The 18414-nt window shown below is 38.0% G+C and overlaps 1 protein-coding gene across 2 annotated transcripts in view; it reads right to left on the bottom strand.

Annotated features, from left to right (window-relative positions):
- Nucleotides 1-18414, bottom strand: part of KAT6B (lysine acetyltransferase 6B) — a 93050-nt gene that overhangs the window by 19320 nt on the left and 55316 nt on the right. For both annotated transcript variants that reach the window (XM_058810175.1, XM_058810174.1), the window contains exons 8-11: nucleotides 18032-18147; nucleotides 15932-16073; nucleotides 12734-12895; nucleotides 10329-10422 (exon numbers count right to left, since the gene is read on the bottom strand). In XM_058810175.1, coding sequence (XP_058666158.1) covers nucleotides 10329-10422; nucleotides 12734-12895; nucleotides 15932-16073; nucleotides 18032-18147 — 514 coding nt within the window. The remainder of the gene's footprint in view (nucleotides 1-10328; nucleotides 10423-12733; nucleotides 12896-15931; nucleotides 16074-18031; nucleotides 18148-18414) is intronic.

Raw genomic sequence — 18414 nt, forward strand, 5'->3', positions numbered from 1 at the left:
TGAAAGCATAAGCAAGAGAAAGAGAACTGAAGTACCCTTAAAAGCAAGACTTGTATGTGCAGAGGGCATCAGTTTGAATACCAATTGAATGAATAAATTTGTCAGTAGGTTAAGTGGCTTAGAAGATCATTAACAACTCTGTATTGTTCTTGGTTTTATAAGCAATATCTTAAGTTATTTAAATTTACATTTTAAAAAATATTCAATAAATGACACCAAGAAGTAAATTGTTTCTACAACTGTAACTGCTGAGTGAACTCCCTTCAGGAACTGCCTTTACCTTCTGGTGTTTAATGCTGACAGCACATGAATACTGGGTTGTAAATATATCTGCTGTGCACATTAGACATTACCTGCTTGCCTTACAGGCTCTATGTACTCTACAAGACCAAACTGACAAGACAGGAAGATGGACCAGGAGGTTTTGCCTAATATAGCGAGTACAGTGAATATTCTCGGAATCTTCATAGGGCACTGAGGCCAAGCGGAACAGACAGATGGCATCCATACCATTAAGCTCTGACTCTCAGCTGGGGTGTTAACCTGGCTGTTAACATAATCCCCTCAGACTCATGGCTCAGGAAGATTGTTATCACACTTGGAAAGTGACAGATGCCCTGGACAAAAACTGTATCAGGGACGGTTTTAGAGGAGATAAAGTTCCAGAGCCCAAGAGCTTTTCCTATCATTATTTTATGCATACCTACAAATGACAGCCTAGCAGTACTAAACAACATGAACAGAAGTGAAACAGGGAACTGAACACTGAGAAGCCAAAAGACATCTAAGAAATCACTGCAAGTGCTGTGTTTGGTCAGGTCAGTGGTCATGACACACATAAGATACAAAAGATGCAAGCTGTATTTGTCTGACAGGAGCAGCAAAATGTCACTGCTGTTCATTTGCTAAAGCATGCTGTACAGGGAATTAACCAAATAAGACTTAGAAGAAAAAAACCTTAACAGGTGAAGAAGATTATTATTAAATTTGGTGGTAATAGCTGGTTAGTCACATATACAGAAATTGCCTAAGAAAGGGCACATTACCTACCAAGCATCAAACACAAACGTACCTATTACAGCACACTTCAAAAAGCTAAGCCCAACACACAGTAATCTGCTAAATATCTACTGTGACTCAAAACAGCAGTAAACAAGGGAAAAATAAAACTTCTTTAAAAGAAGGTAGAACTGACTGATAAAAATGCTGGCACTGGAAACAAGGCCTCTGTTAAGGAAGCCACAAGGCTCTCTGTGCCTCAACAACAGTGTGACAGGCCTTTGCCTTCTACGGTCTGGGCCATGCGTTTGGAGCAATCACTGCTGAAGACCAAGGCAAGAAAGCCATGGAGTACCTCAGCCTTCTTCATATACTGAGTAACCAGGTCCCCCATTTCCTTCCAGACAAGGCTCACTTTTCCCTATTCTTCCTCCTATCATCAATGTATCTATAGATTTTTCTTGTTTCCCTCAATGTCCCCAGACAGATTTAACTTCAGCAGATGGCTTTCCATGTTCACTAATGCCCTATAAATACAGCTTTGTTCAAAAAATACTTACTATCATTCTTACCGTGTTTAGCCTTGCCTTTTCACTGTTTTCATTGTTATCTGGAATAAAGATGCTCTTCAGTTAAAACAGCCTTAGCTTCTGCATCTGAAGTGACATGTCTGCTTTCTTTTGCAATTCTGATAAATGTACAGTGTCTTAAAGCTATATAAAAGTGATGCCCAGAAATCCCAAGAGGCTGATTTTCTTGGAATAATCTTAAGTCAACTAAGCTTGATTCAAAATCCATCTTCATTCCCCCCTCATCTAAATCTCAGCTTGACAGAATGCTCCTTATTAGTTATTTAGGAGAGGCCAAACTCAAGCCTTGGGGTCAGCAACATAATCAATCATCAAGAAAAGAACAGAAAATAAGCAGCAGCAGTCAGGCTTCCTCACAGATTTACAGCTACCACAGTCACTTTAAATTCATTCCTAAAGAAAAAAAAAAGAAGGAGGAAAAAAAGAAGAAGAGGGCAACTCAACCTTTCATCTGGACACAGTGCATCTGTAAACATCACCCAAAACAATGAGGAGACTGACACAGTGCTCTGTACTGGGGCACACAAGTCACTCGGTCAAGCACAGAAAACCCCACAGCACAGAATGATTCAGCTGGGCCACCACATTTAACAAACTAAAGAGGACTGTTTCACACAGATCCTTAAATCTTTATAAGTGTGGTTTGAGAATACACCTTTCCAATAAAGTCAATTAAAAAAACCACTGTTCCTCTCCACCTCTGGTCTCGCATTTTCACCTTCCACTGTTTGCCACAGCCCCAGCAGTAACAAAAGAGTACTTTCAGGATTGTAATGTGAGAAAGGAAGTACTCTTAATTAAAGCAAATTTTATCTTAAAAAAACCCCATGGTCCCACTTCATCCACACCTCAATTCTGTTTACAGACCACAGCAAAGTGTGACTGTGAACAACTCTTAAAAAGTGTGTTTATTCAGACTGTATTTCTGTTATATTTCAGTATTTGTTAGGGCAAACTGTAGAACATCTTAACATCAGATTTTGGAAAATAACAGTGCAAGAGCTGTTTAATGAATGCGTTCATAATTTCACAGACAATCTAACTTTTAAAATGCTATTTCTACTTCATATTCATTTTTGATTAAAGTAGTTAGACATTAAAAAAAATCCATATGATTTTTAAATGCTTAAAGCATTTAGCAAAAAGTAACTTTCACCAGAAAGTAACATTTACCAAAATGTTACTTTCTGGCCAACGAATTATTTCTCATAAAGAGATTAAGACTATCACTGTTATATAAACACATACCACACAAGTGGATCCAAGCACTTAGAGCCTCCTGCAGATCAGGCCTGGCTCTAAACTGCAGGCAGGTATCAGACAGTGGCTCTCAGCACTTCCAGAAGCATACCAGAACCTAAACGCCACCTGTGAACACACTTCCTCTGATCTCTCCTAATACATTGGTTTCATTATATCATCCACCTTTACATTTTTTAAAATTGCTTTGTTTTTCAGAAGTCAATTCATTAATTATTAGAAGAATTTAAGTTTTCTCAGTTCAGGATCTATGTCTTGTTTCCATCTGAATAGTTTAAAATCCTCTTTAACATGTTACTTTAAAGAGAAGCCTACACAGGTACTTACCACCAAGTAAGGCTACACAACACAAACTGTGTGAATTCACCATAATGAAGAAGAAAAACACATTTTCATGACTTCTACCCTCTTTTGCCCTCACAGCACTTTTCTGTTAATAGTTTGCCATTGTTTCCATTTTCAAGTATGCTTTAAAGAAGAAATCACACAATTTCTGCATGTAATGGCTTTTGCTCATTTACCTCATTCCAGCTTCCTCCCAAAAAATGAAAGCACTTCAATCAAGAAAGCCTTTCACCTTTTCTGAGGCTCTTCCCTTACTGATATACTAGTTTTTCAGAGGCCCTGTAAAAACCTGAGGCAGCATTTTTACTCTATTCCACCACTTACTATCAACATGTTTATTGTATTTAAAAAGTGATTCATCTTCCAAACAGGGTTGACATTTTCCCAAATGCTACTATCTTACCAGCAATATGTTGCCCTAAATGAGAGGCCACATATTAGTCCATTACTAGTTTTAAGTTTTGCTCAATTAGATTTTTTTGGATGGCTGCACAAACATGGTGCTTCACAAAAAAATCACTGCTTTTCAGGTTTCCACAAAGGAATAGCCTAATTTGCTGTTAAAGCAGAGAGCCTGGAAACACTACAGTGAGAACCACAGATAAGTGAGTTATAAAATAGATCTTTTGGCACAGAGACATTTTCAAACTTTCTTGATACATTAAAACACCACAAAGCCACTTTGGAAGATGAAACTAGAAGAGATTATTGTCCAACTAGACATGGAAACCTAGACTGACTCCTTCTGAAGATACTGCAAAAACCCAAGACATAGTAATGCATAAGAGAGAGAAAACTAAGCCCAAAATTGTCTACAAGGAATTGTTGCTTTTAATCAAAAATAACCTTTTGTCTGTATCAGAAGACAGAGCTTTTCAATTAGAGGAGCCAGAAGGAAGTTGGAAATAACTAGCTGATCCTAGAAGTGTAAATGCTGTTTGAATTGAGCATATTAAAAAATAAGGGTTTTATTTTTGAGCTATATGCTCATCTTCAAGCTTAGCAGAAAGCCAAATCTTTTCCTTTGACAGAAACATTGATTTTACAGGCACCACCAGCTCCTTAACAAACTTGATGGAAGAACAAAACTGTACTAACCACCGGAAGAAAATCTTATCCTTTTCAGTCTCCTTTAAGCTGTGCCTGAAGCCTAACCTAGGTTTCATGGAATGCAGTTTTTTCAGCTTGTTTCAACAGTATCTCAGAACTGCTGAGGTGTAAGAAATAAACACACTGTTCCCATTCTCACCACTAGAGGTTAATGCTACCTGTAGACACTTGCGGGACAGAAAGCTTCTCTGCCTACAGCAGCTCTCTGGGCTCAATGCACAATGCTTACCACTTCTGCATGGCTGGGCACTAAGCAGGGAACATCTTCCACATTTCCATAGAGAGATGCAGATCTTCTGAAACAAGTGCAGACTGGAAGGAATTCAAGAATGCACTTTACAAAGCTATGCATCTTTTTTTTTTTGCCCATTCAGTACCTCATCACCATCCCTCACTTCTCAAGGAAAGTGCACACAGGATCATGTATAACACTTTTGAGGACATCTGTACTAACTCCCCACACACTGTCAGCCCAGAATATTTCTGGGCTTTTGTGCTCAAAAGCCCCTCAGAGGTTAATGTGAACATGAGATTGTAGCTACTTGCAGTCAAGAGGACAGAATTAGAACTGAGAGCAAAGAAATGAGCTTGAGTTTCAGATCTTCAGTCAAGTTCTTCAAAGCTGTGAACCACAAATAAACACTACTAAGAAGCAATGTAGGCTAATGAATGTTGCCACTGACCAAGCAAAAGAGCAGCTACCAATTATAAAACATCACTAATGGTACTGACCTCCTTTATCACTGCCTCTGATACTTACTGATGAAAAACTTACTCATTTAGGAGGAAAAAAAAAATTTTTCCTTAACAGTTTTCCCTTTCTTGTAGAGCAAATTTTTTTGCTTTGGAAACTTGCCTTCCCTGTGCTATACCTTAGCCTGCTGCAGTGCTATTATTGCTGCTGCCCTGCTGCTTCTGCACATCAGGACTTGAAGATTTACTCACCTGTTTGAACAGAACAATAAACAAAAACCAACATTTGACCAGGAAAAATACCAGATTTGGGGAAGTGAGCAAACAAGGACACTTAACAGAGCCGATTTTCCTACATCACAATAGAATTTCTCAGGTAATATAAATTCTGTTTGTTTCTTCCACTGTCAGATTTGAATTACCTTTCCCTATTACGGTTTTCTCACAAAAAAAATCTGACCTACACATGCTAAGTCCTAAAGGTAAATCAGGGGTTAAGTCAAGCTAAGGAAAAAAAAATCCAGCCTTTTCAAGTTGCATGCAATAAGTGATAGGAAGGTTTTAAAAGTTAGCATTGACTTTCCCACACAGACAAATGAACCAAAAAAAAAAACCCAAAACCCCACAAAACAAAGAATGTATTTAGCCCAAACAGAATCCCAGCATCCTTAAACATGTTTCATCTCTTGAGCAAGAACAATAATTTCACAATGAACAGATAAACCAAATAAAAACAAGGAATTCTGAAGGGGAAGAAGAAACTGCTACAATCAGCTGGACCAGAAACAGCCTCAAGATAAGTAACAAAAGGCTACCAAGGACTTTGCTTCTCAGCATTAAGCCCAGTTGTTTCTGTAATGCAAATGAACTGTCAACATCCTAGCCAGCACAGTTGGAAAGGTTTATCCTAACAGTCATATGCATTTCTTTTCTTCCAGCTGCTGGCTAGGCCTCCAGCATGGAATTTGCAATCCAATATGCAGAAATGTGAGACTGTGACAAGATGAGCTTTGTGAAGTAGTATGGATCAAAAGACGACTTTAAACTTACAGCAAACAAATATGAAATACTGCTGTATTTCATTCTAGCAATAATGAACTCTGTGTTAGGTATGCCAAATAAAGAAATACTAGTATGTTCTGGCACTGCAGTCTAATGAATAGAAATAGAAAGCGTATGAAGATTGCAGGCTTTGCAAGAGCTCAAATCAGGAAAGCAAAGAAAAATGTCTTGCATAGAGAAGCTGCTAAAGTTTATAAAATAAATGGATCTGCACAGAGAGAAGCTCCAACCCTGTGTCTTCAGTGCTTGCACTGTCCCCAGCAGAGCAGCAGTACAGGCTGAACTGACAGGGCCAGCCAAAGGCTCACCTAAATGTAAGCACAGGAAAGCAATCCTTGGGACAGGAACCATAGTTGTGCATCACTGCAAGGGACTTGAACTGAAACAAACCCACAATGGGCTCTTAGGCAATAAAACCCTCTTTCTGCTTCATTTCTGGAGCAACTTCAGCTGGAGCCTACTTGCCCAAAAACTTGATTTACAGCAAATAGATGGATGCAGAAGTCAATTATTCTCCCTCAGACAAAACCCTGTAATCACAATCCTGTAAATCCCACAGAATGCAAGAACAACAAAGAAATGAGAACAAAACAAACAGCCCAGACCCAAAAAGTTTGGCAGGAGCTTTCAGTCCTGTAAAAGGCAGGAAGGTATAAATGTAACAAGCAAATTAAGACTCCTATTCATTTTCAGGAAATGCTTTTTATGTTAGCTACACTCCAAGTGAAAATCAGATTCCCTATGCCTATGTAAAAAAATCAACCAACTGCTACAAAATAGTATTTAATAAAGCATACTTAATGTAAACAAAGTGCAGACTTCATGTAAACCATTTTGTCTTCAGTATAACATGCTTCATGAAAATAGAACAGGTTAAAATTATTGTCTTAGAGTGAATGAAACAAAATGAAGCAGTATCAAGTCTTCAATTTTACAAATAAATAGTTTAACCATTTGATAAAATACTTAAAACTAAACTTTTCTTAATTTCTAAACAGCCCAACAAGTTTCTATCACAAAATCTCTAACTTTGCCACAATTAATAATAATAATAAAAAAATCTTACCAGGCTTTAAAAACACAGTTACAGAGAACATTTTTTAATTTTAGTAACATTTCTATTTAAATGATGAATGATATACAGAAAACTAGAAATTAAATTATTGCTGAAGCCACTTAGAATAGCAACCTCAGGCATTTTACAGCATGCCTGCTTCTCATAAGAGTTAATTTCCTCTTTTAAAAACTCCACTTTCCCACAGGTGAGATTATAGATTCCTGAAGAGACACTCCAATAGACCTTTATAGTGGTGTCTACAGAGTAAGAAATACTGCTATTACCAGTTTGGATATGAAATACAGGTAAGTTTAAATGTAGTTCAGAAAATGTTAAGGTGAAAAAACTAAAAATCAGTGGTCAGAAGACAAATATGTATTTTTCCTTTAGCAAAATTAAAGAATTTATTTTCCCTTGCTAGTTACAGCATGACCATATAAGACTCATCTGTGAAAATTAAATTAGCTCAAGACAAAAGAATGCATCACAATCTAAACAAACAAATTCATTTCACTTACCAAAAAGAAGCAAATTTTTACCACAAACTACATTTTCAGCAGACTGCTGACAAAGCAGAAGTTGTGTAGTGGCTTAAAGGCTGTGTTCTTTCCAGCCTATCAAGTGTCTGGATATATACAAAATAATGTGAGCAGTCAACTGCTTGCACACAGTTTTTAAAATCTTCCCTTCTGTGGTTTGTAATCATCACTTTCTGAAAATAACTTGCTCAGTTACCTTTTTATTATTATAGTCTAAACACTGTTCTGGTTATGGTTATAAAAAAAGACAAGTACCAGTGACTGCTTCACAGATTTCAAAATAGAGCAGTTTACAAGCATTACCCACATAACAAATGAAGACTTTACATTCAGAGCATAAAATTTATCTTGCTACGACTTTATGAGAACATGACAGTCTAGATAATGTCACAGGCAAAGAATGCTTTAAACTATGATAAACTTGATCGGTTCAAGTTTAGAATAATAACTGGGGGGTTTATATCATATCTTCTCAAACCATTTAGAGCAATTTATACTCAGGAGACCACAAGTGAACAGGAAGAGTAAAGCACAAAGAAGATGGGAGTTAGTCCAAAGGCAGAAACACATCAAATTACAAGAAAAAGAGTAAATAATTAATTCGGAAGGGTTTTCCTGTAAAAAAGGTTTTGGGGTCACTAATTCAAATGAAGCTAATCCCCATTTCATGGCATTCAGCCTCCCTCCTGAAAAAAGATACGAATACATTGTAGGAAAATTAGCCTTGAAAGTTTTTCCTTCCCTTCTACATCTAGCGAAAAGCAGCCACAAGCAGTTCCCTCACTACCTTTTAGGTAGTTTGCACCTTACTCACAGTACAGAGCCAGACTTTCTCAGTCATCTCTTGGTTCCTCATTCTGTTGGCAAATGAAACAGACTGATTCCCAGGAAGTTAAGGGAACCTCTGTCCAGAAAACAAAGGGGAGGTACTGAAGGACTGCCTGTGTGCTACTGAAGTGGGTGGTCTGGTAGCCACAGCAGAAGCCAAAGGTGTCTCTGGGTTGTGCCCAGTTTGTACAGCTGCAGCCCTCACCTGTGATCTGAATGTGTCTGCAAAGAGGAGGGTCTAAGAATAGCACCAGAGAAGCTCCAAGAAAGTTATTACATAAAACCTAATGATTCAAACAACCCCATGTACTTTCAGATTTTTCCAGAAGGACAAGAAGGCCAGAACACCCTATTGATTTTCCCAGACTGAGCAGCACAAGGCACAGTGGCAGAGCACACATCCAGAGAGACCCAGCATAGTCATACCCTGACCTTCTGTGGAATCCACAGGTTTCATGGCAGTGCCATCAGTTTTGTATTTATAACCATTGCAACTTCAACCAGAATAACATTTTTTGAGAGGGAGAGAGTGATACCAGAGAGTAAGAAACAAAGGAAAAGCCTGGAAGTACTTACCAGTGCCCACTTAAGAACTCCTCACCTCCTTTGCAAAAAAGAAAGGATTCTAATCTTAAAACAGGGCCAATTTCTACCTAAGTAAGCTTAAAGTTGTCTCCACAGATCCAGAAATACACGGCACTTCTCACAGCCTTTGCTAAAAGGTTGCAGAAGGCACACAATGGAACAGCTGCTGTGTTCCAGTCCAGTGACAGCTACATTTCAGTGGTGGATTAAGTGGTCCAGAACCATTTTTACCTAACTCACAGGGGTATAGTGAAGGCTGCTTATAAAGCCATGCAATGATGGGACATATTAAGTATCTTTATACACTGTAACACAGTCATGCTGGGTACAACACTGCAAGAACAGAACTTGAAAACTCTACAGTTACAAATGATTGTCTTTGTCCTGCTGTTACACTGCAATGTATTATTATTTGCATTTTAATGTTCTTGCATACACCTTCAGGGCAGGAATCCTATTATCTGAACTATCTCTACCCTCATGTAATTCTACAGTGCCTTATAAAACATAATAGTGAAAAGCAACCACATACAATATACACTAACTCCTTATCATCCTCCCTCTAAATTACAGTAGATAGATAGATTCAGGAGTAATGAGGACACTCAACTGAGAAGTTTCCTTAGAGAATTTTGTTTGGAGTTCCCTTGCACAAGAAGATTTGGGGAATAACAAATCTATATTTAAACCAGTGTGCCTGAAGCCTTCTAACAGGTCAGACAGCTCAGCAAAATAAAGCAGCAAGTACGTGTACAGCCACTAACACCTACACCCTTTCTGGCAACAATTTTCACTAAGAAGGTGATGAAAACAAAAACCAAAATACTTTTCTTCCATGGGGCAATTCTTCAATTAAAGCTTTTTTTTTTTCCTAAAAAAGGATACAAGCTAAAAATATTAAAATGGAGAGAATGCCTCTGACTAACACCTTCTTAGCTATAATCACAAATAATTGCCTCTTCTTATACTAATGAGCAAAGCAAAATGGAAAGTAATTTAGACAATTCATTCAGGGTAATAGCTTTGTGAGCTAATATTACTGCCGAGAGATCCATTCTCAATTTCCTCGAGTACAATAACAGAGCAGCACTAAGTTTTTCACTTCAGGGAGCTTTTCTATCCTATGTAAATATAAACAGAAATCCCATTATCTATTGATAAAAACAAGAGAGTGAGTTAAATAAAGTTTCACATGTTACACTTTCATATAACAGCTATCAGCTCCTTGGATCACAAGTGTAAATAAAACACTTCACTTACTGAAATCAATGAGAAACCTTCCAAATCCTTGCCTTTGGTATTGGGGCATGATCATTATGCAGGAGACATTGTACTTCTGCTGGCAAAGCTTTTCCTGTGGGAAGGAGAAACAGATCAAGTATGTCAAAGCACTGCTGAAGTGGGCAATTGCCTGCACCTGCTACTGTCCTTGTAAAATATCCCAATAAGGTGAACAGATGCATGGGTTCAGTACCAAAGTCAAATAATTCCATGTTAATGTCTAATTTTAAGAAAAAAGTATCAAACATACCCTGAAGGGTTGTCCACCATTTTTTTTCACTGTCTCTGGCTTGGTGGGGGGGGGGGGATGTGGGGGGAGCAGTAGGTCACCTCTGATGCATTGAGTGTTTTGCATGTAATCACTGTCTTTTATACAATTTATTAGTATTGTTGCTGTTACTGTTCAATTTCTTATCTAATTGCTATTTCCTGTAAATTGTTATTCCAACCCATAACCTCTGCATTTTGCCTCTCTTTTACTGGAGGGAGTGGGGACTGGCTGCATGGGGTTCAATTTCCAGCTGGGCTTAAACTACAACGATGAGAAAAAGGCTGAGGTATTTCATGCCTTCTTGGCCTCAGTCCTTAACAGCAAGACCAGGGTACCCAGCTCCCTGAGCAGGAAGACAGAAACAGGGAGCCCCTGTGATGCACAAGAAAATGCTAAGTGACCTGTCATGCCACTTAAAATATCTACAAGTCCAGAGAGGCCAAGGGAACTGTTGGAAGAGCTCAGGGAGCCACCTTCCACCATTTACCAGCAGTTCTGGTTAACCATAAAGGTCCCATTTGACTGGAGGTTAGCAACTGTAAAGCAAATAAAAAGTGGCAGAAAGAGGATTTGGGGAACTGCAGGTCTGTCAGCCTGACCTCTTGAGCCAGGGGAAGGTCACAGAGCAGATCATTTTGACTGCCATCATGTGGCCCATGCAGGACAACCAGGGAATCAGGTCCAGCCAGCTTGGGTTTATGAGAGGTAGGTGCTGCCTGACTAACCTGATCTCCTTCCATGACAGGGTGACCCACTTGGAGGAGGAGGGAAAGGCTGTGGCTATGTTCTACTTGGGCCTTTCTCTTATCCCCAGTAAGCAGTGACATCAAGGGAGCATCAAGGGAGGTTCACATTGCATGTTAGGAAAACTTGCTTCACTGAGGGTAACAAAGCATTGGAACAGGCTGCTCATGGAAGTGGTAGAATTGCCATCTCTGGAAATGTTCAAAGTACTTGTAAATGTGGCACCTGGGAACACTGTTTAGTAGCAACCATGGCAGTGCTCAATGGACTGGCATGGCAGTTGGACTCAATGATCTCAAAGGTATTTTCTAGCATGAACCATACTATGGTAAGGAACAAAAAAAAACAAGAGACTCACTTTAAAGTGCAACACCTTAAGTACATGGAGAAAATACTTGGCTAAATAAAAGTTGACATGTCTGTCACAACAAGTTCTGACTGACATTACAGACAGTGCAAATTGTGCCTACATGTCTCACTTGAATTCCAGCAAGGCCCACCTCTCAGAAGGATGTGGCCAGACATCCAAGAGATCACTGTATAATATCCAGATACTCTGACAAGGCTTCTCCTACTATTTTCCCACAAATCACTTATTCAAGAAAGAAAACATATAGTCAATAGGAGGCAGCAATACCAGGATCAGCAAGTAATGAGTTTTTGAGTAACTGTACCTATTCAACACAACCCTTAGGGGCAAATTATGGACAATAATGGAAGCTTTTCCCATTGCAGGCACATCTAACTATAGTTCTCCATTTTTCTTGGTCATCTTTGTCAAGATAGTTCACTTAAGTATTATTTTTGTCAATAGCAGTCATCTATTACTTGAAAATCAGTACTACAACTGAGACATCCACTCTAAACAAGGGAGGCACCACATGCATTTTTACATAGGAGCAGCAAGTAACTGCATTAGATCAGACTGCACACAAGAGAGCAACAGCACTGCCCATTTACATCTAAATAGCCAGCTGGAACTGCCAGCAGTCAAGCCATGAAAACACATCAACATTCCAAATACCTGCAACTTTTACAAGTTAGATTTGGCATACTAATGCAAAAATCCTGGGGAAGGAAAAAGATTTAAATATTCAACTGAAACCACAACAAATTCTGGAAACAAAATCCCCAAACAAGAAAAAGCCTGCCCCCATCCACATGGCTGAGCAAATTCTGAATTTGCATCAGTCAGAGGCAAGAAAGTACAATATATTTGAGACAATGCACATAATATTCAAGATCTACAGAGAGGCTTTCAAGCTTATGGGGTTTTTTCTGATTTCTGATTTTTCTTTGCTTTTGGGAGAAGCATTAAGGAGAGCAGGATATTACAAATATTAAATAAACCCACTTTTAAAATTTTTACCTTAGAGAAATATCCAACTAAATGGCAGCCTTTCTCATCATTTTTTGTAAGTACATAGAAGAGGAATGGTTCAACATCATAATACAACGTTTTGTGGTCCAGAAAGAGCTTAGCTAACAAACAAAGATTCTGACAATAAATTTTGCTCACATTTCCATCAACCTAGAAAAGAAAGACAGATGCAGTTATTTCCATGGCACTAACAAGTTAGGACCAAACAACTTATTCAATCAGTCATATCCGAGAAGGAAACATGAACAGTGTGGTGTTACAAAAAACAAACAAACAAAACACATCAAGGTTCAAAAGAGAAATGCCCCAGTTTCTTCTTAAATAAGAACCCTCCAGTAGGTGCTAATTACTTTCCATTTTAAACTAACCTCTGAGTATGTGGATTTATTAAACAAAGTAACTTCACCTTTTAGCTGCTCAAGACCGACTTACCTCTTTCATTTTATTCCTGGAATGAAAATGAGTATGACTGGGTATGACTGGCTAATAACAAAAACGCACTAGTTAAAACTGCCTGAAATTTCGGTTTGCTAGAAGGCAGTGGAGTACAGCAACTTTTTAAAAAATCCCACACAAAGAAGTGTATTATGTTGAATCCTTAAGATGTAAGGCCAATAAATGAGTAGCAAATTACGTATCAATCACATCAATGTTTTGGATAAATTAGACAAGACAAAATTTCCATGCCAGGCTAAAATGCTATTGAGCGAGAGAGGTAAATTTCCTGGCTAAATACTACAATTAGTCTAGGTATATTATGAGTGAAAAGAGTCAAGCTGTGATTCAGACAGCTACAGAAAAGCCAGACACAAATGCAGATTTCCTAGATCAATTAGGTACTTCCTGAAAGGCTCAGTCAAAGGCAACACATTTTTGAAATAATCTTAATGGAAAGGTTTGCCTGTACTGATGTTTTTGATAATGACAGTAGCTGTATTTCATTCAGAGAGAGAGACAAATTACAGGAACTGTGCAGAAAAAGAAGACCATCTTCTATTCTAATTTGTTTTGCGTAAAAATCCTAGTTACAAATCTAAGCAAAACCCATCCTTTTGGATATATTTAGCAATTTAAGGGAACATCAGTAGTATAGCTGTATTAAGTGGATTGAAGAAAAAACATTCAATGAATAACTACTGCTCCTTAAGGCATCAGGATAAACTTGTATACAGCTCTTAAGAGCCTATTGAATACATCAAACTCTCTCACAGCACACTCTATTGTCCAGGTGCTTTTTATTACTTTTCACACTTATTAGCAAGTGTGCAAATTAAATGTGAACACTAAGCAAGCAGAAATCACCACTGGCTAAGCCTGAAAATGCAAATTATGTGAGCTGTCTTTTTTAGTAAGAACATTTGTACAGAAATGTAAAAAACTTCTTAAATTTCAGGCAAACACAGCTTGTTCATCAGTTTTAAATGTGAAAAGCAGGGAAAAAAGAGGGACAGCAAGCTCAAAAGGAAGCATCTGTCAAAAGTTGCTTGGCTACAGCATAATAGTAAGCTATGTCAAAGTCTGCTCTCAAATCTGTCAAAGTCATCCTCTGGGCAGAGGTACATAAATCACAAAATGCCAAACTTATTTCCATTTCTCTCAAAAACACAAAGCATGAAGGAAACCACAAACTCTTCACTCTGCCTAAAAGAAAATGGTTGCACAGAATTCTTGAAAGGATCTATGAAGAAGGACATCAACTAATGACTAAGTTTCTACAGCAGTCAGTGACAACTGACATTAACTTTTGAAATAAAAAGACCCAAACCAACGACATTTATTTCAGAAGGGTTAACACAAGTGCTTATTGAAGCACCCAAAATAGACAAAGGGAACAAAAGCAGTGGAGAAAGGGTTGGGACATTGCTTTCACAATACTTTTTTTTCCATGTGTTTCTTGCAGCAATCCCCCACCTTCCCATCCCTTTCTCAGTATTTCTCTGCACTTTATTTTCTTAAGAATTTTTCATTCACATATTAGCAGTAGTTAATAGAAATAAATGAGAAAGCACAATTTGCCTTTTGCAAGCTCCACAGTACTTAACACCTGCTAACAGAGAAAATCAAGTTATTTTAAACAGTCCAGGACAATTTCATTCTTGATAGGAAAAGAGGTAAGTCTATTTACAACCTAAGTCTTTTGCTGGCAGTTCTTCAATATTTATAAAAACTGCTCAAGTCAGGAAGGACACAATCTTGATGCAAATAGTTATTTTTTAATAGCACAAGCATAACCAAAAGAACCAAATACAAAGATCTTTTCTAACTTAAAAAAAGACTTCCAGACTGCATCCACCATTATTTGAACAGATAATGGCAATGACAAAGAACAAAGGACATTTATACAATTTGAAAATACAAGTTTGAAGAAGGATATGACATCTGCAATTAAAGAGAAGTTATCAATACATGCATCTCAATAACACTGCTGAGAAAAGAAGTCCTAGTAACCACCAGTCTTTTGTGTTATGACTGCCTGTAATAATGCTTGAGAAATTGGAAAATTAGAGCATAGTTTTAACTGCAGGTCTGCTATTAGAAACACAGAATTCTCTTGTCCAGGATATACATAAAACCTCACACTCAAAATAAGTCATCTCCCAAAAGGAAAACATAGATTAATAAAACATAGATGAATAAATCCAAAGTTGAGGTTGTACAATTTTTTTGTATCTTAGGGCAAGCTTCTCAAACATCCAAAATGAAGGCAGAAGCACTCAGGAGCTACATTTTTGATTTCAGAACACACAAGAAGTTGCTTTACTTGCTTTTGTACTTTGAGAGCACCTACATTATGATCAGACTTCTCCCTACACCCAAGACTCTCAGGCAGCCAGAAATGCATGGGTGTCAAGGGGTACTTTTGCTGAGAAGGGAAAGGCAAACCATCCAAGATGAGAACTGCAAAGGAAGCCCCAAGATTCATGCCAGTCAAGTATCTTAAAGAGCTTGGCTAAGGCATGAAGTACAAGTAAAGAACAATCATGAAAGAACATGGCAGGGTAGAACAGACTTGGGAAGATGGATTTGTTTTTGCACTATCGGCAGAATCTCAACTTGGTTTTGCAGTATAAAAAGAATCTCCAAGGAAGTGCTTAAGGATGTTAAAGTTCTCACTAGTTCTGCAGCTAGTCTCTAACATCTACAAACTGGTTATTTTCCAAAAGCTTATACTTTTGATACACCTACCTCAAATACTGAAAGGTCATTTCTTCTGTAGATTTCGTTGGCTGGAGGATGAAACCAGCCACATTTCTCTGAGTGCCTTAACAAAATGTTTTTACTTTTCATGTATTTAAGACAGAATTCACACAGGTAAAGCTTTGGTAATCTGTAGGAAAATTAAGAAGATATTTTATACAAAAAGTTTGTTACATTCCATAAACAAAGTCACCACAAATGAAAACCCTTTCCATTCAAATATAAGGTATCATACATAAATGCTGCTAAAGCATAACTAAATAAGTAAATAGAACATTAGAGTGAATGATTAAACATTCACACACTACTCATCAGAAACAATCAGCTTCAATCAATCAATCAACCACATTGAACCTAATTCCATAGAGTTGTATTGTGGTCAGTTTGTGGTTCAGCCTCTGGCAGATCTCAGTTACTTCCCCCTTCCCACCCTAGCTTTTCCTGTGGTCTCCATCAAAGTAAGCACACTGGAGTAATACTTCAAATTTCATCTTTGCTGCTCCTAGTAAATATAAAGGAAGACCAAATCAGGATACAGGGGATCTCCTTCCCTTCAATTTTCCTTATTTTGCTTCTGGGGAAGGCTCGGAGATGACTTTTCTTCCCACTGTCTTCTAAATACTTGGGCAAGACAGCAAACTGGTAGGATTTCACCCCCTCACCTCCACCTAAGCTATCACTTTACTACAGAAGCAAACCTAGAGTTCACATAAAGGCAAAACATCTCCTCTCCACAATCTCCACAGCATGGCAACACAGACAAGTGCACTTCTAGGGAGGATCCAGTTCAGACTACATGCAAGTAACCCACATGCCCTGTGTTCCACATACCATCATAAACCACTCCCTTTGGTAATTTTTATGGCTACTTACCTTCATTTTTAAATTACTGAATCAGTGGAAGACTGATCTAGAAATTACTTAGTCTGCAAAGTTTTAGAGCAGAGGACAATCTTTATCTGCTCTGAAGTTACTAGCACATGCTGGGATTACAGCCATTGTTTGCACTGTTCCACTATCCTAAGGAAGTTCATCAACAACATAAAAAGTAGTTTGAACTATTTGTTCAATGATGTAATCCCACTGCACTCAACTGAGAGCCACAGTGCCTCCTACAGTGTCATCCCACTCTAGCCTCATACCAATAATTAGCCATCATTATGCTTCTATCTAAGATTCATTTACTTGATGGAATAGGTAACTCACCCTTTCACAATAAATTGAAGGAAAAAAACTAAAACTGAAATAAAAAAATTAACACTACAAAAACTGTGGTTATAATAGGAAATTAAAATGCTCTCCACACTTTTTTAGCCCCTGATTTCTATATGATGGATACATGACATACCCCTTATTCCCACCACACAAGCAAAAGGCAGTTTAGAGTACCACTATGCAACAGCCTTTTGGAACAGATCATGTTGCATGCTATAGCAGCAAAGCTTGATAAACATACAGTTCTGAATATCTTCCAGTGTGCCACAGAGACAACAGATTAATAAAACATTGATTTTCAGCACACCAAAAACTCTGCAGAGATCTGCTGAGCACATGTACTAGTCCAGGCTCTCTTGCCTGACTCCAAGGTACACCCTTGCAAAGATGGTCAGAAATGGCAAGCTGTTACCACTTTTACTTCATTTCTTTTGCATGACATCTCCCCTGGTCCATAGAAAAAAGGAGGTTAACAAACACTGGACCACAACCAAAAGCAATTTGTCTCAAGGGCAAGAAGTCATACATACCTCATTGCAACGGTGTAAGAAAAAACAAACAAACAAAAAACAACAAACCAAAAAAACCCGAGACAAAACCAAACATATAAATGAAAACAAAACCAACAAAACAAAACCACAAAAATAAACTTTGAACAAAACCACACAGATACATGCTACATATTGACATTTCTACAGGACTAGGAAAACTACTTTGTATTGCATCTTTGATTTAGAACTAGTAAAAAAAGAATGACAAATCCCTGTTCTCAGGAGCTTTAAACTATAAACAGTTACAAAAGAGTAAAAATAAATTGCAATGTTCACATCAGAAAAATGCCAACCATGTATGGCAATCTTGACAACTTCTTACCTTGCATATTCCTGTGGGTAAGGTGAAGAGTACCAGGTCTGGATCTCATATTTTCCAAACTCAATCACTGAAGGGTATCGCCCACTTGTTTCACCAGTGTTTTTACACCCAATTTTCTGTCAGGTGCAATTAAAAAAAAGTATTAGTTATACAAAAGTAGAAGCAGCTTCAGCTTTATATAACCAATTTCACCCACTGAAAGCATGAGAAACCTGAAATATCCAAATCAGTTGCTTAAACTCTTTAAACTCTGACAGAGGACAGAGTTTTTAAAAAGAAAATATAAACAGCAAAAGCCCAGCCAAAGAAGAGGCACAACAGCCTCAAATCCTATTCTCTCACAGCACCTAGTGTGATGACATCCCTATAACTCTGGGGCAAAC

The sequence above is a fragment of the Ammospiza caudacuta genome, chromosome 9, assembly GCF_027887145.1.
Source record: "Ammospiza caudacuta isolate bAmmCau1 chromosome 9, bAmmCau1.pri, whole genome shotgun sequence".
Classification (NCBI taxonomy): Eukaryota; Metazoa; Chordata; class Aves; order Passeriformes; family Passerellidae; genus Ammospiza; species Ammospiza caudacuta.